This window comes from Trachurus trachurus (genome assembly GCF_905171665.1).
Source record: "Trachurus trachurus genome assembly, chromosome: 13".
Lineage (NCBI taxonomy): Eukaryota > Metazoa > Chordata > Actinopteri > Carangiformes > Carangidae > Trachurus > Trachurus trachurus.
In genome coordinates, this window is record NC_139892.1 from 16,147,238 (window position 1) to 16,174,088 (window position 26,851).

General features: G+C 42.9%; 2 protein-coding genes across 2 annotated transcripts; both read left to right on the forward strand.

The window, feature by feature from the left end:
* Positions 1 to 421: 421 nt before the first annotated feature.
* Positions 422 to 14,955, forward strand: gmps (guanine monophosphate synthase). Its single transcript, XM_083984626.1, has 16 exons — positions 422 to 686; positions 2,296 to 2,468; positions 2,600 to 2,714; positions 3,123 to 3,220; positions 4,482 to 4,585; positions 4,922 to 5,115; positions 5,859 to 6,024; positions 6,363 to 6,514; positions 6,611 to 6,784; positions 7,408 to 7,513; positions 7,737 to 7,852; positions 8,570 to 8,695; positions 11,392 to 11,507; positions 11,642 to 11,772; positions 12,521 to 12,693; positions 12,855 to 14,955. The coding sequence occupies exons 1-16, from the start codon at positions 660 to 662 to the stop codon at positions 12,954 to 12,956; spliced, it is 2,073 nt and encodes a 690-aa protein (XP_083840752.1). The 5' UTR covers positions 422 to 659; the 3' UTR covers positions 12,957 to 14,955.
* A 2,256-nt stretch (positions 14,956 to 17,211) lies between these two features.
* Positions 17,212 to 26,403, forward strand: vmn2r1 (vomeronasal 2, receptor 1; the record flags this gene model as incomplete). The annotated part of the gene is made up of 14 exons (XM_083985585.1): positions 17,212 to 17,435; positions 17,976 to 18,267; positions 18,365 to 18,607; positions 18,703 to 18,894; positions 19,867 to 19,992; positions 20,091 to 20,275; positions 21,017 to 21,137; positions 21,262 to 21,489; positions 21,596 to 21,719; positions 23,804 to 23,964; positions 24,067 to 24,262; positions 24,958 to 25,208; positions 25,302 to 25,501; positions 26,082 to 26,403. The coding sequence occupies 14 exons, from the start codon at positions 17,212 to 17,214 to the stop codon at positions 26,401 to 26,403; spliced, it is 2,865 nt and encodes a 954-aa protein (XP_083841711.1).
* Positions 26,404 to 26,851: the final 448 nt, after the last annotated feature.

Here is a 26,851-nt window from a genome sequence, read left to right on the forward strand (position 1 = left end):
TTAGGAAAACTGAGATTTGACAGTATTTAACGGATATAATGGGATCAGGAGGACACTAGCTACTCACTTTAGGATGTTATTAATTATATTATAATGGATTGGCAAATAGCCCAGTGATATCCACATTTATGAGAATCTCTATTAGCCTATACATTATTCTGGGTGCATTTAGCCTTTATTTGGATAGGACAGTGGAGTAACTTTATTTTTTTTAAACAATCACCCACATTTGGTCACGTTGAGTCAGGTCCTCCTCTGCTGTCCCACCCCTCTTGAGAGGCCACTCTCCCTCACTTTCATTTCTTTTTTTTGTTTTTTTACATTTAACTTTGTGCTCCACCCATGAAACCCAGACACATTTATTTAGTCTGGTGGTTCCCACTGAGAAACTTATTCCGCAGCCGGGGGAGGAAGAGGCGAGTCTGTAGTGTAGACTGTGACAGCTCCATATTATTATTATTATTATTATTATCAAACCAACAACACAATCTGCTTTTGAAACAGTAGTCGGCGTGCTGAGCTGAGCCAAGAGCCAGGAGTCAGGAGCAAACCAGTAGCTGTCTCCCTCTCTCTCTCTCTTTCTCTCTCTCTCTCTCTGAGACTGGGACACCACCACCGAGGCGAGGGGGAGAGCTCATTCCACAACACGGCAGTCCTCCATGGCTCTGTGCAACGGAGACAGCAAGGTCAGTGCAGCGGGGCCAGAGCCGCCGCTACAGGGCAGGCAGGCAGTCCGGGTGGTGGACCCAGTGTGTGTGCGTGGGGGGAAACCCTGGCTGCGGGTAGTAGTTAGTTACCCCATTCCCCCTGGTTAATTACGGCCTGTGTGAACCTCGGTAGCGGGGGGAAAGTTAGGGAGAGCATGTATGTATGTAATGAGTCCTACGCTGCTGCTAGTTACGAGTGCTGCTGCTGCTGCTGTTGTCTGCCTGTTGCAGTTATACATTAACATGTTGCTCATTGCTGCTAACGAGCCGAGCCGGGTGGGTGGGTTATCTCTCACTGATGTTTCAGCATTAATACAACCTTATTAGACTTATCTCGCCACTAAAAAAAACATATAGGGCGCCTTCCTTCTTCCCTCTCATGGTGGCTTAAGCACCGCGTGGGTTTTTAGCATAGCCCCGCTAACTTAGCTCTAGCCGCTAACATGCTAATGCTAATGCCAATTCACCACTGTGGTTTAGAGCTAGCGTGCTAACATGGGCTGCTACACAATTCATCACCAGCTATAGCTACTGTAGCCGGGGCGGCAGCCAGCCACTAATGTGTGATGATGACAGTGCTGCTGCTGCCGCTGCTAGCCGCTGCTGCTTGCACCTGTGATGGTCGTTTTTAAATGTAAACAAATGTATTTAATAAAACGCTGACGCTGTCACACACATGAAGCTAACGTTAACGGGCAGGTTTGCTTTGCTAACGTCGTCACACGGCTAAACATGAGCCGCCGACTTGAAGGTACCGGTGCTGCTGGTGCTGCTGTTGCTGTGTTTCCAGCTGATATGTTGGTAAAGTTTGCTGCTATTAAATTGTCTTTTAGTATTATTATTATTATTATTGCTAAGTTAGTTGTTTTTGTTAAAGCTACTGTGAGTCACGCACGGCGGATTGTTTTATTCAAGGGCTGCACACTTCAAGATGAAAAAGTCGGAGGTGGAGGGTAGTACTAGCACGCCTAATCAAAGTTGTTTTTAGAAACATCATCGGGCGGAAATGTTTCAAAGCACCACGTGGGATCATGTTTCTCGTCCAAGCTGTCTCCTACTCAATGTAGTAGTTTTATGGAGATGAATCTCCTGCCTGCCGGTGTTTTCTTCCTTAGTCACTTATCATGTGGACTCGAACCGAAAAGTGTTTCTGAAACTTCCCCTCTGTGCAGATAGTCAGATGTGCAATAATAAACAGTGTGTGTGTGTGAGAGAGAGTGTGTGTGTGTGTGAGGGTCTTCCTCACTTAAGATACCCTTTGACTAACTTGTGGGTTTCATGTGATTCTACTTGATGGGCTGAATGGCTGCAGCACGCTTCACGAGAGTGTGTGTCTGTCTATGTTGTAGCTCACATGTCCATAATTGTGTTAAGCCTTTATTGAGTCACATTTTCCATTGGGTGAGGGGAGGTCAGAGTGCAGCACAGTTACCATATACCACTACCAAACTGTTATATGGACTGCAATTAAACTAATATTTTATGTATCCTTTGTGACCTTTTTCTGTCTGCTCACAGTCTCTGCAACCATTTTTCAACCATGTGTCGTGTGTGCATTGTTTTCTGAATTTGTGTGCATCCCCCACAGCTGGAGATCAACAGCGCAGAGCAGAATGGGTCATGTGAGGGAGCAGTGGCCATCCTGGATGCTGGGGCCCAGTACGGCAAGGTGATTGACAGACGGGTGCGTGAGCTCTGCATACGCTCCGAGATCCTCCCTTTAGAGACCCCGGCCTTCGCTATCAGAGAACAGGGCTACAGGTGAGCACACGCTGAAGAATTTATTTATTTATTTTTTTCCTTTTAGCATCTTTATGGCACTCTCCTTTTGATATGAAATAATTTTGTATTTCCCTTTGCCTTGACTTCTCGCTTTCTCCCGATCTCGTTAGGGCCATCATTATTTCAGGAGGTCCAGCCTCTGTATATGCAGAAGATGCCCCCTGGTTCGACCCGGCCATATTCACCATAGGGAAGCCTGTGCTTGGGATTTGCTATGGGATGCAGGTATTCGTCTACACACACATATACACACAGTAAAATTATACAGGGGGAAGCTGCCGTAGTGACTGGGGAGACCATCCCTCTCCCACAGGGCATTTGCTCAAGCAATCGTGTGTGTTACACTCATTTACTCTTGAGTGGCTGCACTCTACTATCACTCTACTCCAGGCTTCTGTCCAGCTCTCCTGGGCCAACTGGGACTTTACCACCTTCTTCAAGGACACTTTGACTCTAGCTGAAGGAGACGAGAGCATTGCTCACTCAGTTTTCCCCAACGAGCCTGAAAATGAAAACCAGTAGCTCCTCATACATGTTTTTGTAGCCTGCAGGGAGTTGTGTAATATTTGGATTCACACTAAAATGTAATCTGTGTCCAAGTGTTAACTTGCACTGTGTATGTTTGTTTTACAGATGATGAATAAAGTGTTTGGTGGCACAGTTCACAAAAAGAGTGTAAGGGAAGATGGAGTGTTCAGTATTGCACTCGACAACACTTGTTCTCTCTACAGGTAATATTGTTTCTCTGGATTTTAATTTAACGTGTCTTTGTACTATAGTTATGTGTGTCAGTATAAACAATAGTCAGATTCTCCTTTTTGAAGCTACACACCCTGTAATTTAACTTTTACTATCACATACAGTATATTTGGAAAGATTTGACAGATTGATGAGAGACATACAGTTGTAGGAGTTTGAGGATGTGGACACTTGGTGCAATAATAACAAAGCCTGACAGACAATGTAGAGAGAAAGTCCATACACACTACACTTGAACAAAGGCTGAATAATAGAGCAGATTTCTCCCCTCCAGCCAGTGTTTGACAGTGCATGCAGCCGTATGGCGGAGGCAGCATGGTTCGTGAAGTTATGGTTACGTTGCATCTATTTAACTGATATTTACTACTGCAATACAAAGCCTTTAAATGGAGCATCCAGTACCTCTTGAAAAGCCACAGCGGAGCACTTAAAGTGTGCTGTTTTATACTCCGTAAGTGATCATATGGGGATTTACTGTCAGTGACAGTCCTCTATCTTGTTGCACTTTATTCAGAAACCCATTAGATTCTATGACCTGAGAAGATATGTATTGTTTTTTTTTTGTTTTTGCCTTGTCATGTACTGCATTTCACTACAAGAAACTGGAGACTGGTTGTGTATTCAAACTGCAGGTCTCTTGTCAGTACTGGTAACTTGGCCATCGTGCATTGTATACTCCAGCCAGATATTTCCGCATGAACCAATCTTATTGCAAGTACCAATTGTGCTCTCTAGGGGAGAATTGCATGACTCATTTGACACCTTGGATGCTGATCAGGAAACAGACTTTGTCTTTTGTGGTTTAATAACAGCAAAAAAAACTGCACTTGATATAGATTTGGCCAGTTGAAATATGTCATCAGCATCTTCCTGTCACCCAGCTCTTAAAATGAACAGCAAAGAAATCAGCTACGGATTAGTCGGTGAAAGTACAGTGACATATCCTCCCTTAACAAACAGTGTGTAAAACACTACTGCTGCTTGACAGGTTTTGTCCCGGTGCCATATTTACTATATAAACTGCTGTAGCATTTGTGTAGTCACATAATTTCCTGTGGCTGCAACACAAACACTGCAGAGTCTAAAATAGAAGCCTGCAGTCTTTTATTACCGTCTGCCTCTCTCACGTAACTCAAATGCACACACTGAAAATAGTAACTGCGCACATATAACTTAATATATGCCACCACACGTTTTCTTCTGACGTCTGTGTGTGTCTGTTTAACTGAACAGAGGCCTTCAGAAGGAGGAGCTGGTGCTGCTGACCCATGGAGACAGTGTGGATAAAGTGGCTGATGGCTTTAAGGTGGTGGCCCAATCAGGGAACATCATTGCTGGTGAGCAGCATGTGAAACAGACTGCAACCTTGATTGATATAGAATCAGATTGTGGTGCTCACAAATCCTTAAACGCTTGAATTTGTTTTTGTTTGTTAAAAAAAAAAAAAAAAAAAGCCTCAGACTGCATGTTTTATCTACATCAGACAGATCCTCTGAAAAAAACATGCGGTCTATTTTTCAAGCCTGTAGACTTCGGATCCATCTAAAGTCTTAACTTTGGCTTATGTTGTATTAATTGTACAAGTGCCATTTAGAAGAAGCAGTGATGGGGGGGGGGGGGGGGATAAAGTGGCATATGAACAGTCTGCTCATCGCATCTCTTCTCACCACTAGGGATTGCTAACGAACAGAAGAAGCTGTACGGGACGCAGTTTCACCCTGAAGTCGACCTGACAGAGCGGGGCATGGAGATGCTGCGTAACTTCCTCTTTGAGATTGCGGGATGCACAAGTAACTTCACTGTACAGAACCGCCAGCAGGCCTGCATCAACGACATCAGAGAAAAAGTAGACAAATCTAAAGTGCTGGTGAGTGTGTTGGTGTCTAAACTATTTTTAAGACAGAGACATGATAAAAAAAAAAAATAAAAAAAAATCTCAGGATATTTTAACCTACAACGGCAGATGATATGACCTAAAGTCTAAATCATGCTGAGCTGCCGAGTGTGAAGTGTGTTGGCTGCTCAGGAAGTGGTGACAGCAGCAGTGGTGGGAAGTTAAGTAGAACCAATTAAACTCTTAAATTAAACCCTGTTCTATCTGAAAAGAGGTAGTCGACTCCCTGAGCGACTTCAAACTGGGCTTCATCTCAGGGGAGTGTGAAGGCGATAAATGAGTGTAAGAAACAGGCACAGGATTTATATTTAAAGAAATACTTGCAGCCCCTGTGTTTTTTTTAATTCAAATACAATATTTTACTATTTGTTACTACATGTTGTAGCTGATTCCTGCTGAAGCATTTGGCAAGTGGCATTTTGTTTGTGAGACTCCCAAGAGATGGGAGTCAGCTAATTAGAAACAAAGCAGTGTCAAAGACTGAAGACTGTCTCTTCCCAAGGCTTTATATTTTACAGTCTGCCAGCGAATGCAACATTAGATATGTCAAAGACAAAATGGCTGAGAAAACGAGGAGCTTACCAAAAGCGTTAAATACACACATGCAGTTAATGTTGTTTTTTCTGTTACTGAGCGTTCATGTGCTGACTGACTTGGCTTTTGTAAAACAAATACACAAATACGCCTCTGAAGACTGACACCGATCATATCCTCAGGTGCTACTGAGTGGTGGAGTGGACTCCACTGTGTGCACAGCTCTTCTCAACAAAGCCCTGAACCAGGACCAGGTGATAGCGGTCCACATCGACAACGGCTTCATGAGGAAGAGGGAGAGTCAGAGTGTGGAGGAGGCCCTCACCAAGCTGGGCATCAAACTCAAAGGTCAGGATGAACAATGGTGCAATAAAACCTTAGAAGTCCAAAAACATAATAATTGTATCGCCAATGAAATGAAAGCCTTGTAATACACAGTTGTCTCAGAACCTCCTACAATTACAGGGTTTTATTTCAGAATGATACTTTTTATTGCACTGTTTATTTTATGTGATGACAATTGTTTTTGTCAGTTTAAATAACTGGGCTAAATAACTAACAGTATTGAAGATCTGTTGCAGCCCCATTGTATTGTGTGTGTGATTGAAAAGTGCAATTTGTGTCTCATAACCTCGTCATGTTTTCTGCCTCTCGCTCTTTCTCTACTCAAATGTTTCGCTCTCCAGTGGTGAATGCAGCTCACACTTTCTACAATGGAACAACAACCCTTCCCATCTCCGAGGAGGACAGGACGCCACGGAAACGCATCAGCAAGACCTTGAATATGACCACCAACCCCGAGGAGAAGAGGAAAATTATTGGAGACACGTTTGTCAAAGTACGAGGTTTTAATAGATTTTATGGAGGGGTTTTTTTGAAGTACGAAGTTTCGCTGTTGTATGTGGTGTTCATGTTGCGTCGTGTTGCTTCACAGGTGGCGAATGAAGTGATCGGAGAGATGAATCTGAAGCCAGAGGAGGTTTTCCTGGCTCAGGGTACCCTGAGGCCCGACCTCATCGAGAGCGCCTCTCATCTCGCCAGCGGCAAGGCTGAGGTCATCAAAACGCATCACAATGATACTGAGCTCATCCGCAAACTCAGAGATGAGGTACTTTACACACACATATTGCTCACAATAGCGGGTGCTAAGCAGATGCTAATGGGGATCTTAATAAACATAAATCTAAACATACACACACACACGCACACGCCTGTCATCTAATTTCACTGGTGCGTTCTGCTGCTTCAGAGTACGACCACAATCGGTAGATACTGCAAAAGAAAACCTTTTGTGAGTAAATGCCCGCAGCAGATTTACACTGAATTCTTCAGTGATTTCTTCAGAAAGATTTTTTTAAACACCAATAGTTTCTATAGCACTCTACACAGGACTTACGGCTTGATACTTCACTTGAACAGATGAAAGGCAAATGCATTTCTACACAAGTGAATTTATACAGTCTTCCTTCCTTGGCTTGAGTGTTTGGGATTGGTCCAATATTACACTACACCACACTCCAAGGAGCACTGAAGCTCCTGTGAAGACAAACACACACTCTCCCCCTCTTGTTAACTGTTTTTTTGCTTCATATATTATTTGGTGTAGTTTGTTCTGAGTTTTTTTTCTTCTGCTCTGCCCTTCCATGGAAATGCACAACTATGCAACACCTAAGCATATCCCTGACACGCTCACTGTTGCAATGCTGATTCCACTTGTTTGTGCTCCTCCAGGGAAAAGTAATCGAACCTCTGAAAGATTTCCATAAAGATGAGGTCAGAGCGCTGGGGAGGGAGCTGGGTCTGCCTGAAGAGATTGTCTCTCGACACCCTTTTCCCGGCAAGTACATAAACACACACGCCTCTGACGTCACCGCTCTGACAGAACTGTACTAAAGTGATTTGTGTCAACGTCATGTTCAGCAGCAGCGTTGGCGTTTCATCTCTCTCTGTCATTGTCTCCACCTCATCTGTCTCACGTTTTCCCTGTGTACTTCACTTATCAACCACTGCACTCCTGTATATTCTAAAAAAAAAATGCACTTCTGACTCTTCGCCCTCAGGTCCTGGTTTGTCCATCAGAGTGATTTGTGCAGAGGAGCCTTACATCTGTAAGGATTTCGCTGAAACAAACAACATCCTCAAAATCATCACAGACTTCTCGGCCAGCGTCAAAAAGGTCAGAACGACACAGATGCGTTAGAAAAAAAGATCTGATGACTGCACGGCTAATGTCCTATGTCTGTGGAGGTCTGAAAACAACTTTTCAGTGGAACAAAAACCTAAGATGTGTAACTGCAACTAATGGCAAGATATGAGTTACTGCAAATGTGCCAGCACAAAAGTTTAGTTTGCCAGTGTTTGCAGTGAAGCATCCACATTTGTGCTCAGCAACTGAATCACTGCTCATTGAAAACATCCTCCTGAGCTGATGGCTGATAATGTAAATGTCCTGATGTCAAAGCAGTACCGAGATTCAAACTCAAAAAAGTCACAAAATCTGAAAATAAAGGTACCAAGTAGCTGGTTCCAGCCAAACAATCTCTGCCCACACACATTAAATGAGAAGGTTTTGGCTGCTGTTTATTCTGTCTGCCTAATTATGGAGTTAATGATGTGCATCCTCTGCTGGTTGGTTGACCACATTGCACCTAAAGTCAGATAATTAAGATAAATTAAAGGGTTTGTTTTCTAGTATGTTTCAGTACTAAGCTGCTAAAGGAAGTGGTTTCACCAGCCACCCTAAAAAAAAGAAGCCAATATGCAGATGTCACATTAAGGCCACCCCAATACACCGAAGTTAAACATCTAAAATGAAATGTTACACAGAGCATGAAAAGAACTTAAATGTATCTGTATGGTGTAAGTGAGTATCTTCTTCCTCTCGCCCCTGCAGCCCCACACCTTGCTGCAGAGAGTCAAGTCGTGCATATCGGACGAGGAGGAGGAGAAGCTCATGCAGATCACCAGCCTTCATTCACTCAATGCCTTCCTGCTGCCCATCAAAACTGTCGGCGTCCAGGTAATCCAGCCGATCAAATCCAGTCTCAGCGTCTCAGCTGGGGGGTCTCAGCGTCTCAGCTGGGGGGTCTCAGCGTCTCAGCTGGGGGCCTCAGCGTCTCAGCTGGGGGCAGTAAAATGTTTTTCTAACAGGCTGACAGTGACAATCACGTGAAACTGAGGCGAACTCATTCATGGTTGTCTCTGATTACACTTAAGCCTGCCACACACATAAAGATAATCGGGCTGATTTTGCCCCGATTTCCCCCCTTCCGACCACGGACAGACACCGCCCGATTATCTTAAGGTCTTAAGATTATCTTATAAGATTCTCTTGTAGTGTGTGGTGTGTTAAGAGTCAAAATTCCCCCGACAATCGGCTCGGAAAATGTTCGGCGCCGATAATCGTAAGTATTAAACATGTTCAATATTTACGATTATCGGGGCCGACTTCGGTGGCCGTTTCAATCAAAAGTCATCTTGTGTGTGGAGAGCCGGTGTTGTGCGGAGAAGCGCCTGCTTGCTGAGCTCTGCTGGCCGAGCTCTGCATGCTGCTCGCGGCAACAAGCCACTTCTCCACACAGCACCGGCAACCTCACAGAGAGCCACAGTGCAGCCCTGAGCCCTGGTATTACATGAGGTTCACACAGACATTCACGCACACGGGAGGTTTCCTGATAGCTGATAGCAAAGACAGTAGCGCTCGTAGCCGGCAACAGCCGGCAATACAGCAGCCATGTTTAAACGATCATGTGACCGCCGCTCACAGCCCGTCATGTGACAGCACGGGTCCCCAGCCGCTTGACTGCTCGGTGTCCGGAGCCACAGACACACAGATGGGATCGTTGTAAAGGCTGAAGTGTCCCGCTTTCATTAAAACAAAAATTACGTCGCTCTCATTGTCCATTCCGGAAATAGACCCGAAAGAGTAGCTACAACGACACCCCTGGTATCGCTGCTGATGCCGGATTGTTTTCTGACCAGAGGGTCAAGATTCTGAAAAATCTTAATGTGTGTGGTGTGCTGTGTTTGGAATATCGCAGCACACCACACACAATACGATCAAAACGGTTCAATCACAGATTTTTTATCTTCATGTGTGGGGTCTCTCACAGATAATAAATCGGTTGAGATTTATAAAATCTTTATGTGTGTGGCAGGCTTAACAGCCTACCTCCAATGTAGACGCGCGACATGCGCGCTCGTTAAAGCAGCGCGTATCCGCGTACATCGGTGCGACAGCGACGCCGTTTTCCCCCCGTGCATGTGGAGCTGTGCGTCACGGACATGCACGGTTCCCTACGTTGCTGTGTCAGGCAGGTGTTTCCACGGAGCTCTGCCCCGTTTCAGAGGTGAAGGAGAGACGTCGCCTCCGCGATGTAGAATGTGTTCAATTAAAGTGAAACTAACGCATTATATAGGCCTATATGTCCATTACACACTGAATGAAACATCCCATGTCTTTATTTATTCAGTTTATTTTAATAGTAATAATTATGACTAACATTCAGTGAAGACCTAAAAATCAGTATCTCCAAAATGGAAATATTGCAAAGGTTTTTTTTTTTTTTTTAAGCATTTTTAATCTAGAAATGTTGTCCTTCTGAAAACTATGTCTATCTATATGCACTCAATACTTGGTTGGGGTTGAACTACTGGAAATTGCCTTTCCGTGATATTGTAATGTACTTATTTGTTAATGGTGAGCACCCCCCCCCCCCCCCCCCCCCCGAGAAATTTCTCTCTTTTTTGGTCCTGACCCGTTTGCATCCCTGATTATAATGCCACAAGAGACTTCATTGGGCAAATGTTAAACAGTCAGGCCTCCTCTTTTTTCTTTTTTTTTTACAGTCTACATATCAACTTTTTTCACAAACGACATGGACAGTGCTTCCAGGGATACATTTATTCTTCTGAATACTTTAAAACTAGACCTACGACTTTGGTTCCTGAAGGTTCAAGTGGAAATTTTCTCTCCGTTCAAGTAGTTAGTCCAAATATAGCTTGCTTGTTTGTTGAGGATGTCTGAGCTGTTCCATGTAGGAGGAGAATTAAAATGTGTGGTTTAAGTGCAGCGAAGGCTTGAAACAGTATGTGTCACGCTTGCTGTGTTAAAACTATAATTTAGAGGTTAACCAAGAGACACACCCACACAAAGACTCTCAGTTTTGTACTTTTTGACTCAGCCATGGCAGGGATCTGATGTAACTTACGTATCAGTTTTTTCCCTCCTCTAATGTGAGTCTCTGACGTGCCCTGGGAATGGTTAAATATGGCAACAACAAAACACACAAAAACAAACCCAGCGAACGCTTTCCAGTAGTTTGCACTGACCTCGGTGAGAACAATGGTCATGACCACTTTGCTCCGCCAGACGTTGCAGTCAGCCAGTGGCTGTGCGTCTTCTGTGTGGGTGTGTCCCGTTACTTCCTGTTTGAAACCAGAGTTTTTAAATTTGCTCCAAACCTCAAATTGTGGGGCGGACAGGAGACTGTAGACAAACACAGACACGTTTCACTGTGTGGATAAATCTGTTGGAATGAAATACGTAAAAGTCTTACAGATTTATTAATAGTTTAACACCTGAAACAAAGTGTAAGGAAAAAACACATACTGTATGTGTTTATGCTACTTGCATGTTGTTGTTTTTTTTGCTCGATTTTATTGAAGACTGTAACTTTAAAGGTTTGTTAAAATTATTTTCCGTCTCTGTCTCAGGGTGATTGCCGGTCCTACAGTTACGTGTGCGGCGTCACAAGTAAAGAATCCCCACACTGGGAATCTCTCATGTTCCTGGCCAGACTCATCCCTCGCATGTGCCATAGCATCAATAGGTAACGCAGCACAGATCTTTCCACTCGTCATGTCTACTCTGTGATATATGCCATGGTAGACACCCAACCACACACGCACATACACACACAGATCCATTCATTCATTCATTCATTCATCTCTCTCCTTTTTCCAGAGTTGTGTATGTGTTTGGGTCCCATGTGAAGGAGCCTCCAGCAGACATTACCCCGACCTTCCTGACCACAGGCGTCCTGAGCACGCTCAGACAGGCTGACTTTGTAGCCCACTCTATCCTCAGAGAGTCTGGTAAGTGTGTGTGTTTTATTTTAACCCCATGTATTGTTGAATCATTACAGATTATTGGTGCAGACTCAGATTTGGTGAATATGTGTGAGCAGCTTGACTAATAGCTATTCACTTGTTTACACAAAACCACGTCCAACATCAGGAGAGTGCATACTTGCATTCAGTAGAGGAATTTCACATCTCTACAAGAAAACCAAATACTTCTTAGATTTTTTTTTTCAGTTCTCCAGTTCTGAGAAGACTTTTATTTTGTAAAGTGACTGTACTTCTCCTGTCTGGAGTTCTTGTTTCATTTAGTGCTTCATCGTGTTAATTTTAGATGCTTTAAAAGAGTTATGTCACAGATAATTTTGATAATGTAAATGGTACATATAGCATTTTGTAAGATTGCCTTCATTAAGACACATCCTTGGACTAGGTCTTAGAGCAATGTGAGCAAATAATAAATAGATGTAGGACTTGTTAGATGGACAAAATCTTTTCATGGAAAGTGAAATGAAATTACATTAAACATTAAATCAGATGTGCAAACCTGAACCTTTTGCATGTCAAAAACTAACAACTTGACGGAGACCGATGATGTTTTAGTTTTTTTTTTATTGGCACATTGTGAAGGTGATGATTAAATGTTAATGGTCAAAAAAGAAAAGAACAAAGCAGGTCATATTGGTCATAGATGGTGAAGTTACTGTGGTAAAAGTTGTAAAATGTGTTGAAGCAGCCGTAAGAGCTTTTTATTTTCTTTCAGGCTACTCCAGTAAGATCAGCCAGATGCCAGTCATCCTCACCCCTCTGCACTTTGACCGTGACCCCCTGCAAAAGCAGCCGTCCTGCCGGCGCTCCGTGGTGGTCCGCACCTTCATCACCAGCGACTTCATGACCGGTATCCCTGCAATGCCTGGCAACCACATCCCAGAGGAGGTATGTGTGTTGGGCTTGCTCATAGTGTTGTCCCAGACTGAGCGGCATCGTTTTACTAGCTCAGGTCCTAAATCAGGTTATCGACCCACGTTGTCTCAGTTCTTCTCTCTAATTGTTGAGTGTTTTTAACAGTTTTTTCTTTTCCTCTTCTGTTTCCCCAGGTGGTGTTGAAGATGGTAAACGAGATCAAGAAGATCCCCGGCATCTCTAGAGTCATGTACGACCTGACCTCCAAACCACCGGGCACCACAGAGTGGGAGTGAAAACAACACGACGTCATACCGATAGGACACACACACAATGCACAAACACATTCAAACAGATTTCAGAGAGGGCTGGTGAACTCCTCTCCTCCCCCTACCCCTCCTCCTCCCCCCCCTCCCCCCTTCTCTGTCCTCTTCCCCCCCAACCTCTCTTCACCTCCCCCTCCTCCTTTCTCCTCTACCACCCACCTCTCTCTTTAACATTCCCATGGAAGGCAGACCGTACTGTGACGGGCGCACGTGCAAAGGCGCTACTGCTCTGCTCTCCCCACCACTCCTCCCTGGTCTTAATATTTTTTTTGGCGATAGGGACTGATTAATGTTGGTTATTGATAATATATTGTCATTTTTGTTTGATCCTCGTTCAACAATGTATCTCCTCTGTATGACGAAAAGTTGAATTGCTGCTTCCTTTTGCGAGGGTAACCATTAAAGGCAAGTGGCGAGAAGCTGTGAAAGTTCAGAGAAGTGGACTTTATGTTGTGCCTCAGGTTAATGGATGAGCTGAACATGAAAACAAGCAAACAATAGTGTGATGAAAAGGAAAAAAAACAAAACAAAAAAAAAACAACGAGAGTCGGAGTTGAGAATCTTCAGCATTTTGTTTTCTGCCTTTTTTCTGTCGGATGTTTTTTGTTTTATTGTTGTAGGTCAGAAAGTTCTTCGCCTAAGACTATCCTCTCTAATTGTTCATTTTCACTTCCTGCCTGTAAACTGTGCTCCTGAAGAAGGCTGTCTGAGCAGACGACCTGTGTGACCAATCAACACTTTTTAAGCTTTTTTTTGTTTTGCCAAAAGTAGAATAATGCTGTGGTGGTAATATAACGTTGTGGGCTCCTGATGATCTTCTCCAAGTTACATTTGTTGATAAGAGCATATGAATTGTTGCTGTGTCCACTGTGGACGGCAGTCGACCCCAAAATAGCTTCAGTGCGGTTACTGACGTGCAGCTGTGCAGGAGGCCAATATGATGGGTAACTGTGTGTGCCTGTTGCCTGTTTTTGTTTTTTTGTTTTTGTTTTTGTTTCTTTCTTTGGTGTGGCCCAACCTGGACTCTGATGTTTTCAGAACGGAGGATATAACACTGTTTCTCTTCATGCTGCAATATGTATGCTTTTTATGAAGAATAAACAAGGCAAGATGACTAATAACAAAATTAATAAGTACAGTAGAGTTTATAACCACATTGTGTAAATTGCTGTTGTCTCTACATCATTATTTGGCTGCTCTTCTTTTTGTGCAGGGGCACATTTTTGCACATTTTGTCGTTTTTTCCAGTTTTTATTCACCTATAAAGCCTCAGTGCTTTATCAGGGTAACAGAATCATACACCCAGTGCGAACTACACCTTATTAAGTGTGTCACTGTACTGTTGAAGGTCAGGTTGAGAGTACTGTTTGTTAACGTCTCTTAACATTTCAGACATTAGGCATTACTGCGTCATTCATTTCTGTTCTGTACAGTCAGAAACATCCAGCGCATCATAACCCCCTAGTCTTCAGTCTCGTCATTTAGACCTCAGTGAATACAGGGCTCAGGTCTAACTGAGTTTTAAAAAGTGTGTTGTAACCCGTTTAGAGACATGTCACTCGGTGGTCTTTGTGCCTCTCATCATCGTTATATCCTTAACATTTAGTGGCAAAAATACTCCCTAATGCAACAAAAAACATGGTTTTCCTAACTTGTCTTAAAGACTCTTAGTGTTTCTCCCTCTGCCTTTTTTTACGTGTGCTTTTTATGTTGCATATGTCTTCATAGAAAACAAACAGCTTGATAATAATACATATAATTTTGTAGTTGAATTTAATTGCAATATCGATAAGATTAAGTTATGCAATTCTATGTCTGTTTTGTTTTTTTTGTCGTTATTTTTTGTTTTGTTTTTATTTTTGTTCTACAATGCTCATTCTCCTTAGTAACGTGCCTCAAACCAAGCCACTGCATGCAGTTTCAACCATGACGACATTTGTACAATGGAAAACTGAGCTTTAATAAAGATCTCCATGTTGAAACTTCTCACATCTGTCGTGAACAACTTGACCACTGTGGACTTGTATACACTTTAACATTATTTTCTTCATCTATAAGATACAGATAACTTCAATTCAATTCAATTCAAAAAACTTTGTCTGTCACAAGGACAGAAAATTGTCATCAGTTTGGGCTCAGTTAACATACAGACACCATCATAAAAACTTGCATTAAAAGGTCTCACATAAAAACCATAAAATTCTAAAATTCCTGTGGCTCTCACATAAAAGCTGCAACAGCAGATAGATCTTGCCCTAAAAACAGGTACCTATTTCTTTTCGTTTAAAATACGCACTGCAGTAGGGATAGAAGAGTTCTTGTAGGTCTTTTTTTGACTGGGGTACTCTGAACCGGCTGCCTGATGGTAAAAGCTGAAAGGAGAGGTGGAGGGGATGTGAGGGGTCCGTGGTGATTAAAAGCGCTTTCCTCTGTACTGCACGTCTGTAGAGATCTGGGAGTTGTAGCTGAGGTGTACCAGTGATGAACTTTTTATTCATAAGAAATACTTAACATTTCTCTTTTGGATCATATTTAGTAGCACATTTTGACTAAATTAACAAAAAACATTGGCAAGAAAAACACAATATCAGAGGTAGGCTGACCTTTTATGTCTCACCAATAAAATACAAAAGGCTTTGGAATGCAGATTAGGACTAAATTAAAAGCACTTTCCAAGAAATAAACCTAAAATACAGTTTTGTTGACTTTGATACATTGTGGAGAACTAGATGAGTCAGACAGTGAGTCAGAGGCTTTTTAACTTTCTGTGATGGTGTCCAGGTTCATACATTTTATTGCTGTTACTCTTCATTTTATTGTTGCCTTTTTATTGTTATTAGTGTTTTATTATTTTGGGCTCTTGAAGTTGAAGCTGAGGCCAGAGTTGATGTGGAGTTAACCCATTCAATTTTAAATACTATATCCTTACCACATGATTTCTCTTAAGTTGCTTTTTTTTTTTCAATAAATGAAGATATCACGAGGCTGAAACTATGTGACTTGGTTTAATGCAGTCTCAGGAGTACTCAGCCAGTTCTTCAATTAAGTGTAACTCAGTATTTGTCATACAAAACTTTCACAAACAAAAAACTTGCCCAGCTCCCCTTTTTCCATTTAACCGCATTAGCCTTTATAAGCGTCACTGCATGGGGCTGGGCTCGGTGAAATTAGCATTTTTGTAAATTACGTGACATAATTAATTTCTTGCAGAACTAATCAGCATCAGTCTGGTGTTTCTCATGTGCCTGAGACAGATCACACAGGCTCAATCACACACTCACTCACACACGCACATGGGAATAATTTATAATCCGCTACTATATCCTACAAGAAAGCATCAGCATCTCCTTTTTCCTTCAGATTCCTGTTCTTAAACTTCACTTATGATGTCATGTTATAACTGTGACATACAAGCATCATAAACAGCCATATTATTCAGAGTTATATAATGTTATTTGACTTTATTAAGATCCTATTTGTGTGCAGTCGGCCCTGGTTACCCTGCAGAGGTCCCTCTGTGTGTCAGAGGTTCAGGTGTGTGTTTGTCCCCACTGACTGAGAAACAAGAGCAGACAAGTTCAATCATCCATCAGTACACAGTGCAGACACTCACTCGGGGGACGAGACGTGATTTTGGAACAGTAACCGGCACCATAATGTTGTGTGAACTGAGCAAGTCGGCACATGCAGCCGCCAATTATCTCCTGGCCTGTGGCAGTTTGTCTCCTGCAGTCGACCTGATTACAGACTAATGAAGCGATCGGTATTTACAGTAGGTGACAGAGAGAGAGAAAGAACACAGAGATGAAGTGAAATAATGGGATGTTTCTTTGAATTTATTTGATGTTGAAATACTTTCTGTTTGTTTATTTGTTTTATTTGTGTTGGTTGAGGCTCCAGTTTGTGCTCCTGGCCGGTGACAGAACCAGTGGAACCACAATTCATTTTCTTCACCATTAATTAAATAACAATGTTTTTGGTATTTTCGAAAATTATTCTAAACGTGTAATAAAGACTTTATTGTCTATGTGCCATATTAAACACAGATAAATATGCTCTCAGCTGCACTTTAATCCAGTGTCCTCCTCTTCACTCTTGCACCGTTGAATCTGTTCTCAGGTTACCCTGTGCAGCACATCTCCCCAGAGAACAGACCAGACACCTGTCACACTTTGCCGTCCGCCGCACCGAGAGCTCTCACGGCTCCTTTCTGCGTCAACGCAGCATGGAAATCGGTCGCTTTTTGCTTGGATTATGCGTCTTTTTCTCCTTCTACAGGTCTGGTTTGGCAGAGTCCACCTGCAAGCTGAAGGCCAAGTTCAATCTGAACGGCTACAAGGATGTGGAGAAGAAGAAGGTGGTCATCGGCGGGATGTTCCCTGTTCACAAGCGGATTGCTTCCACTGATGGAAACACTTCGAGGGTGCCGGTGTCCTCAGGGTGTGAGGGGTGAGTTGAGCCTCATTTGACCTCTTCACACTTCCCTTTTTTTCCTCTTCATCCTTATGAGTGTGTTGGTTAAGTTTTTGTCTCTTTTAACTTAAGCTGCTGTGAGAATTAACTGAATGAGTCAAAGATGAATCTCCTGTCCTATTAAAGTCAAATTATTTAATATTTTAGCAATTCAATGAGAAACGTTTTTTTTTGGAGTGACTTACTTATGTGTTTCAACTTCACAGTGCACTCTCTGAGACCTTTTAACTTCATGATTTTACGACAGAAATCAAGACATAGCAGGGCAGCACCTCTGGGGCCAATTACCTACCACAGCCCATATTATTATGGAGACAGGCCTTTACAGTGTGATATGCAACAGTAATCAGCAAGTCTGTGAGGTATCAACTTGTGGGTAATTTAGATAATAACATAAAGACTAAAATAGTCTTTTAGTGTATATCTTCACACATATACTGATTGTGAATCTGGGTTATTTTTTCCTTCCTTCTAAATGTGTTTGAGACAGTAAAGTGAAGCTGACATATTCCTCAGGTTTAACTTCCGCACCTTCCGCTGGACTCAGACCATGCTGTTTGCCATCAATGAAATAAACCAGAGGAACGACCTGCTGCCTGACACCGACCTGGGCTACGTTATCTACGACTCCTGCTTCACCATCTCCAAGGCCGTGGAGGGCACGCTCACCTACCTGACGGGCCAGGACGAGGCCGTGCCCAACTACCGCTGCGGGAGCGGGGCCCCTCTGGCTGCTCTAGTGGGGGCTGGGGGCTCAGACCTGTCCATCGCCACCGCCAGGATACTGGGGCTTTATCACTTCCCACAGGTAAGGCAGCGGTGGTGGTGGTGGTGAATGACATGAAGGTAAGATAAAGACAAGGAGGTGTCAGCAGAATGAGACGTGCTCGTCCTGTTATCTCCAGGTCAGCTATTTCTCATCATGCTCGGCTCTGGAAAGTAAGTTCCAGTTCCCCACCTTCCTGAGGACCATCCCCAACGATAAGCACCAGTCGACAGCGATGGCCAAGCTGGTGCTGCACTTCGGCTGGACCTGGGTGGGAACCATAGCAGCAGATGACGACTATGGCAAATATGGCATCAAAGACTTCAGGGAGCAGGTGGAGGAAGCTGGTGTCTGCATCTCCTTCTCTGAGACCCTGCCAAAGGTAATCACATCATCAATACCTCACTATCCCACCTGGTATTTCTATCATTATTACGTGTTGTTATTTTATTCCTGTATCCCTTGTGTAAATCTCAGGTGAGTTCCCCGGAGGACATCCAGCGTATCGTTGAAACTGTGGTTGAGTCCACCGCCAAGATCATCGTGGTCTTCTCATCAGACGTAGATCTCAGTCCTCTCATCTCCGAGCTTCTCCAGCACAATGTGACCAACCGCACCTGGATCGCCAGCGAGGCCTGGGTCACCTCCGCCCTCATTAACCACCCTGGGGTGAGTCACAGTCAAGCGAAGACCACTGATGTTTGGCAAGGCAAGGCATCTTTATTTATATAGCACACTTCATACCAAGGCAACTCAGTGTGCTTTACATACAGACAAAACATTTAAAAAGAACAGCATAAAACAGCATAAAAACAAACTATAAATGAAAAAAAATTAAACATAAAGTTAAAAGCAAGAGCAAAGAAGAAAAAAAAAAGTAGTGAGAGAAAAGAAAATAGATAAAGTTTAAAGTTCTTAAAAAGAGCTCAGCTATAAGCATGTGAAAAGAGAAATGTTTTTAACCTGGATTTAAAAGTGTTTACAGTTGGGGCCGAATTCAGTTCTGCTGGTAGTTTGTTCCAGTTGTTTGCAGCATAACAGCTAAATGCTGCTTCACCATGTCTGGTTTGAACTCTGTGCTCCACTATCTGACCTGAGTCAGTAGATCTCAGAGCTCTACTTCAAACTTCAAACTTTATTTATTTATATAGCACCTTTCATACATATAAAAATGCAACACAAAGTGCTTTACAATGTTAAACCACCCACAGGTGGATCAAACTACTCCCAGCGTGGAGGGCCCCCCGTGAGAAAAACACTGGAGCTAAAAAACATGATAAAATCAACATTAAAAAGATTAAGAATAAAAAGACTAAACATTGACTTGTTTGTAACGGGTGGAAGTGTCACTATGTTAACCTGCATTGTCCCTATCAAATAAACTGAATTAAATTAAATAAAAAAAAACTAAGATACAATTCTTAAATCTATATCCTAAAAGTTCCTAAAAAGGAGTTTATGAGAAGGATAAGAAGAAATCAATTAAAAGCCAAGTTAAAAAGGGGTTCTGGTACTGGGTTTATACTCTACTAACATGCCATTCATGTATTCTGGACCTTAACCAGCAGAAACCGAGCTGCCCCACATGTTCCAGATGTTCCAGATGTTCCAGAGTCTGATCATGTGCTTGGTTTTGTCCAGGTGAGCTCAGTGCTGGGTGGGACCCTGGGCTTTGGGTTGAGGAGGGCTGATATCCCTGGTCTTCAGCGCCATCTACTGGACCTGGACCCCTATGACGACGCACTCACTGAGAAATTCTGGGAGACGGTGTGTTTATCAAGCTGCTGGGAAACTATTGGGAGTCTATTGATCCATCTCAACATCCAGAGTCTGATGATGATAGCTGTGATGTCTTTGTCTGGCAGGTGTTTAACTGCACATTGGACTATAATAAAGCTCTGAAACAGGCTAAACAGAGGGCTAAGCAGGTGAACGGTACACTGTCCAGGGCGGTGAGGGCGGTTCCTGATGGACTATGCACAGGTAGCGAGGCTCTGGCTCCGCTCAACAACACCTACTCTGATGTTTCCCAGTTACGGATCACATACAGGTCAGTGCTCACCATTTACACCACTACTGTGCATAATGTTAGTGTTAGAGAATAATTTCACTTCCCTATAGATAGTTTGTGTAGTTAATGGTCAATCCCTCTATGTCATGGTGACTTTCTGTTAGATTACTGTTGGGACCAGTTATCTGCCCTATATTCTCTCTGAGGAACATGCCAAGGCCATGGTCCCTCTTTGGCGTCTTCAATCTCACTCTCTGGCTGGTTACAGACACAGCTGTAGAGTCAGATGATAACGCCCTCCGTCACTGGTTGAGACTTTGTATTTCCTAGCTGGTGTGAATCCTTATCTTCATGTTTATTCACTATAGCCAATTGGATGTTGACACATCTCCCCTTTGTTGTCTCGGCCCACCTTTCTAGTATAAGAATCTGAGCTTTAATGTTTGACCCTTAGAATTGAGGTGGATTCACGCATGTTGTGTTTACGACTCTTCTATTCTCCTTGTACAAGTAAATAAACTCATTCAGCATAAGACATACAGGACTCTGGTACTTCTTCTTCTTCATCGACATCACCACAAATTCCTCACTAACAGTCAGTACTGCAACAAAAGCCTGGTTATCTTTATTCCAATGCAACTATGCCCAACTGTCTATGACTTTTTAAACCAAAAATCATCAGAAAGAGGTGTATTATTTAATTTACTCTGTTGAGACTCTGGGGTGTAAGGTTGATAATAGTGAAGATGATGGTGATGAAGGTGTCTTTCTTTTTTACAGTGTGTACAAAGCTGTGTATGCTGTGGCACATGCCTTGCACAACCTGGAGCACTGCGTCAATGGACAGGGACCGTTCACTGGGAACACCTGTGCTGACATCACCAACTTTGAGCCATGGCAGGTATGTTGTGCTGTTGTGTGCGTGTGTTTGTTGGAAGCACCAGACAGAAATGTAATCCTTGTCCATACACTGAGTTGAATGTGTGTAAAGATTTGTCTCCACTCTCCATGTCTTTCCTCCTCAGCTGATGTACTACCTGAAGAATGTGCGTTTCAATGTGCGGAACACAAACGAAGAGGTCTACTTCACTGACGGGGACGTGGACGGCTTCTATGACATCATTAACTGGCAGGTCAATAGTAACGGGGAGATATCCTACGTCACTGTGGGACGCTATAACGGCTCAGCGGCCCCAGAGGACAGCATGACCTTAATGAATGGCTCCATAGTGTGGAATAATGAAGTGCTGGAGGTCAGGAGCGCATTGATTAAGACATCAATTAACCACATGTTCCACGATATTGTGAGGTGGATTGTGCATATGTCCTAGTCTGTGTGTGTGTGTGTGTGTGTTGCAGCCTCCTCGCTCAGTGTGCAGTGAGAACTGTCAGCCCGGCACCAGGAAGGGGATCAGACAGGGAGAGCCAGTCTGCTGCTTTGACTGCATCCCATGTGCTGATGGAGAGATCAGCAACACAACCAGTCAGTATTGCAGATAAGATAAGATATCTTTTTTTTTTCAAAATTTCTTTCTTCAGTTCATCCATCTCATATACACACACACACGAAAAAAAACATAAAAGACAAAGCATACCCTCTCATGTGTACATATACTGATTAATACGTTGTTAAATGCTGTTACTAGTCATCGAATCAGTAATAATAACATAATACAAGTATCCAGTGAGTAATAGAAACGAAAAATAAAATAAAATAAGTAAGTAAATAACTAAAAAATATATAATAATAATAAAAAAACATTAGCCTACGTAACATACAAGATAATTACACATAACAAGACAATTATACATGACACCAAAACTAACAGGACAATTATGTACAGTGAACACAAAGGGTCAAAAAGATTCTACACAAAAGTGATATTGCACATATCAAGACAAAGATCATCATAATAACCAATATTGCACTTATCCATGGCTTCTCATAATAAAATATAGGAACAGTATCTTTTTCCCAACACTGCTGTGATAGTATTTGTGCAGACTTTACTCAGTAAATGTTGTGACATTTTTATAAATGCACTATTGAAAAATAACCTGTTACCACAATGAGTTGTGTTAATTTAGCTTCATTGGTTGAAAATGCTGCTTTACACTTTTTACTCACTGTCATGTAGAACTGAAACTGTGCTAGATCCAACAGGTCGTAGGGTTTAGGGCTGATAAATCCTGTCGTGTCTTCAGAGGCGGTCCTGGCTAGTTTTACGCCCTGGGCGAAACCATCCCTTGGTGCGCCCCCCCCCCCCCCCCCCCCCCCCAAAAAAAAAAAAAAAAAAAAACACCAACGAACAAACACAAGAATATATTACAATCAGTGTTGGGGGGGTTTCTTTTAAAATGTATTCCCCTACAGATTACTGATTACATGTCCCAAAATCTGTAATCTGTAATGCATTTCGATTACTCAAGTAAAGTAAGTACTTTCTGGATTACTTTTAGCATAGCCTATTTCAAAATCACCTGCCTGAGCGCCTTTAACACTGAATTTGATCTTACACATGATCTTATAGGCTACCGTGGTTCCTTTAAATTAAATCATCAATAAATGTGTTTGAATTTGTCAAACCACAGTTTAATTTGTTATTGATCATCCAGCCATATTTAAATGATCTTTTAAAATAGCCAATCACATAAAATTATAGGCTTAGGCTATATTAAAACTGAGCAGCTTGACTACAGCCTCTGAACCTCTAAAAAAAATACATTTAAAATAGTTTTTGTTTGTGAGTGTAGGGCCAGCAACATGATGATATTTTGAATATAAAGTAATGACAGGAACCACTGTTCCATCTGTAGGCTAAACTAAAAATGTGCTTAAACTCACGTCTCTGCTGAAGTCGGTGTGGTTTTGGAAACAGCGTGACGTTGCTGTTAAACCAGCTCATTACAAACATCATGACAGTCCAGGATCCTTTTTAACACATGATCCTGTCGCAGTTCATTCATGTTGTTTACCAGAGACCGGACATTGAAGAGGAAGAAGAGGAATATTGCTGGGCATCCCGATAGCAACATTACCAAAATGAAGCCAACTTCAGGGCGAGGAGTTTAGCGCTTAACCCTCCTTTCTTTCCCCGCACGAGAGCCCTCTGGGCCGGCGGAGCAACCCACGTGAGACCTCAGCAGTCGCAAGTTGATCCCCCCGCCCCCCTCCCCCCTCGCCTCTCCTGACACACACAGAACCTGTAGTAGACCCATAGACTGTAAAAAAACCTGTAGTAGACCCAGTGTAGTAGACCTATGACTCTCAGCAGCAAGTTGACGTGACATAGGGGCGCCCCAGCGACCACTCCACTAACTTGACGGCGAGTTTTGTTTTGTCTTTTTTTTTTTTTTTTGGAGAGCGCTCGTGCGCCCTCACAAAGATTGCGCCCTGGGCGGTCGCCCATATTGCCCATAGCTAAAACCGGCCCTGCGTGTCTTAGAGGGCAGTGGTCAGTTACATAAAATGATGCAGCATGTAACATCTGCTGTTGCTGTTCAAAGACTTTTTAAGGACACTCACTCTGCGGCTCTCTCATCACCTTCTCCTGCACACTCTGACAGATGCTCGTGAGTGTATCCTGTGCGGTGGAGACGACTGGTCCAATGATGCTCATGATGCCTGCGTGCCTAAAATCATTGAGTTCCTGGCCTTTGGGGAACCACTGGGGATCACCCTCATCGTCATCTCTGCCTTTGGAGCGTTAGTTACCATCGCTGTTGGGGTGAGGAGGATCACGGAGGGGAGAACGTTGTACCCACATGGCATTGCCGACAGATCCTGTTAAATGTTGTGCTTCACTGTGTTTGTGTTGCTCTTATTCCAGGTGGTGTTCATGGTGAACATCGGCACGCCTCTGGGGAAAGTGAACGATCCTCTGTTGAGTTTCTCGCTGCTGTTTGCGCTGGTGGTGACCTTCCTCTGCTCCATCGTCTTCCTCGGAGAGCCTCAGAACTGGAGCTGCATGACCAGCCAAGTGGCCCTGGCTCTGGGCTTCGCTCTCTGCCTCTCCTCTATCATGGGTGGGTACACTCTGAACAAAGGTAGACATCATTTGTGTGGTTATATGTGTGGTTCTTCATTTCATTTCGATTTGTTCCATTCATGGTTTACGTACTTCTACACATAATCACCATAAATGAAAAGAAGCAGGGTGAAGAAAAACTTATAGTACCTGCCCATTTCTATAGTTATAATTGCATTGGCTTAGTATCAACACCAATATTATACGCTATTTCAAAAAGTTAAAGATGATGGAACATATAATAATAACAACAAGAAAACAAAATAGCAATGGACACAGCTTGTCTATCTGCCTTTTCCTTTTTCCCTTATTTTTCTCTTTCTCCTTCTTTTTTGTAGGAACTTTGCTTTGTTTTAAGCTTAGCCTTGCAAATGTATGTTTAAATCAAGCTTTAATCTGTTATCCTCTTCCTCCAGCTTGAACATGTTCTGCAAATGTTCTGGTAATGCCCTGTTCTTTGCTTTCTGAAGATCTATTAGATCGGCCACTTTCAATAAACCTGCAGAAATAAAAACTCTATCAGAGGGTTCTCTGTTGCCTCCCTTATGAATAACTCTTACTGCTCTTTTTCTGCAGCAGAAACAGAGGAGTGATGTTTTCTATGTGTGTGCACAAAGCCCTCAGATCCACACACAGGAGACAATGTTTTTTTAAAAGTCTGCACTGTATCACCTTGTTCTGTTTGTTCTCCAGGTAAGGCAGCGGTGCTGATGCTGAGAGCCCAGGCTCTGAAGGCCGTCCGAGTTCGAGCCAAAGCAGCTGCCAAAGCTGCGAAAGCAGCAGCTGAAGCAGCTGCTGAAGCGGCAGCCAACAGCGGCAGCCCTGATGTCATCATAACCAACCCAAACAACAACAATGATGCAAACCCCGTTCCCAACCTTGACGTTGATAGTCTCACCTGTGCCCACCAGAGGGCGATAGCTGCTGTGGCAACATTAATACAGGTACACACAGCACATGTACATCTTCCTGCTCTGAGCTCTTAGTGTTTGTAATGTCAGGCGCTCTAATGTGATTTTACTGACCTTATCATCCAGGCTATCGCTTGCACAGTGTGGCTCATCGTCCTCCCCCCACACCCGGTCAAAAACACCTCAGCACAGAATATAAAGATCATCCTTGAGTGTGACGAAGGCTCCGTGGTCTTCATCTGCTGCATCTTTGCCTATGACATCCTGCTGGCTCTTCTGGCCTTCGTCTTTGCTTTCATAGCCCGGAAGCTGGAGGACCACTTCAGGTAGGAAACATGCAGGTTTCAGGGAAAACAGAGCAGTTAGTGTATTTATTTCATTTTTTGTTTATTTGGGATTCAATAATACATATAGAAATATCTGATTACAAGTGATGACAAGTGGCCTTTCGATGGCCTTGAGGTCAAATGATTTATAAAGAACCTGAGTAGAAGTACCACTGTCACTTAGTCTACTGAATATTCATACCTTTGAATTACTAATCTATCTTTTTATCAAATTTTGATGAACCACAATCACTTTGCAATGTATAGAGATAGGTCCATTAAGTCCGAAATATACAGTGTAAAATTAATAGGAATTTAATTAAAATATGAAATGAAGAACTGAAAGGTTACAGGTACAAAATACTTATTTGCTGGTTCTTGTTACCTTAAAATATTTAAAATATGGTATCAGCATGAAATATAGTAATTAAAGACGATAACTTAAGGGCATTTGATAATAGTTTTTTTTCCTCCTTTGGTCTTATACCAACCTTTGAGCTGCCTTCTTTTGTCAGACTCGGTATAAAGAGCTTCAACACTTAAGAAACATCATGCATGTGTTTCATCATCTATCTTCCAGTGAGGCGAAGTGTATGACCTTTGGCATGCTCGTCTTCTTCATCGTGTGGATCTCGTTCGTCCCCGCTTACCTCAGCACCCGCGGAAAGTTCATGGTTGCCGTCCAGATTTTTGCCATCTTGGCCTCCAGCTTCGGCCTGCTGACCTGCATCTTCCTGCCCAAGTGCTACGTTCTCCTGGTCAAACCTGAACGCAACACAGAGGAGATGATGAGGCCCCGAGCCAAACCCCGAGATGGGACCTCCACTGGGACCTCGGCCTCGCTCGCCACAACTGCCACCGAGGTCAATGCGTCCACTGCGTCCACTGCCATTGATGATTAGTGGAAAAATGATAAGAAATAAACCGAAGCTGAAATTGAAAATTGCAATTAATGTATAGCCGCTGTGCCTCTGCTTCGCTGAGCAACTGATCCCGCTTATTAGGTTTCACCTTCTCTTCATTATCTCTGGTCTTAATGAACAGACAATATATATTATTTACAAAAATGTCTATATTTATACTGATGAATGTGTCAAGTATATTCTCACATGCATTAGGTAGGGTTGACTTAAACAGGCAATATCCATGAGGGAGTAAAACTGCTACCTCAAACATTACTAAACAGCTTAAAACAATTAACTTCAAAAGGATCAAATCAGTGGTGTACATATAAAACACAGGATATTTCAACAGCTGCATACTTTGAGAGCAATACGATTTTGACTTTGATCCGTCCGCAAGTTCTGCTTAGTTGTTTTAATGAGTTCAGACTCTTGTTGTCAAAACTGC

What these genes read in the sequence shown, in the direction of transcription:
- gmps (XM_083984626.1), top strand. Translation starts at nt 660, where the DNA reads ATGGCTCTGTGCAACGGAGACAGCAAG. An exon ending in TTGGAGACACGTTTGTCAAA is followed by an intron (nt 6,515 to 6,610) that starts GTACGAGGTTTT and finishes GTTGCTTCACAG; the next exon opens with GTGGCGAATGAAGTGATCGG. An exon ending in TCTCGGCCAGCGTCAAAAAG is followed by an intron (nt 7,853 to 8,569) that starts GTCAGAACGACA and finishes TCGCCCCTGCAG; the next exon opens with CCCCACACCTTGCTGCAGAG.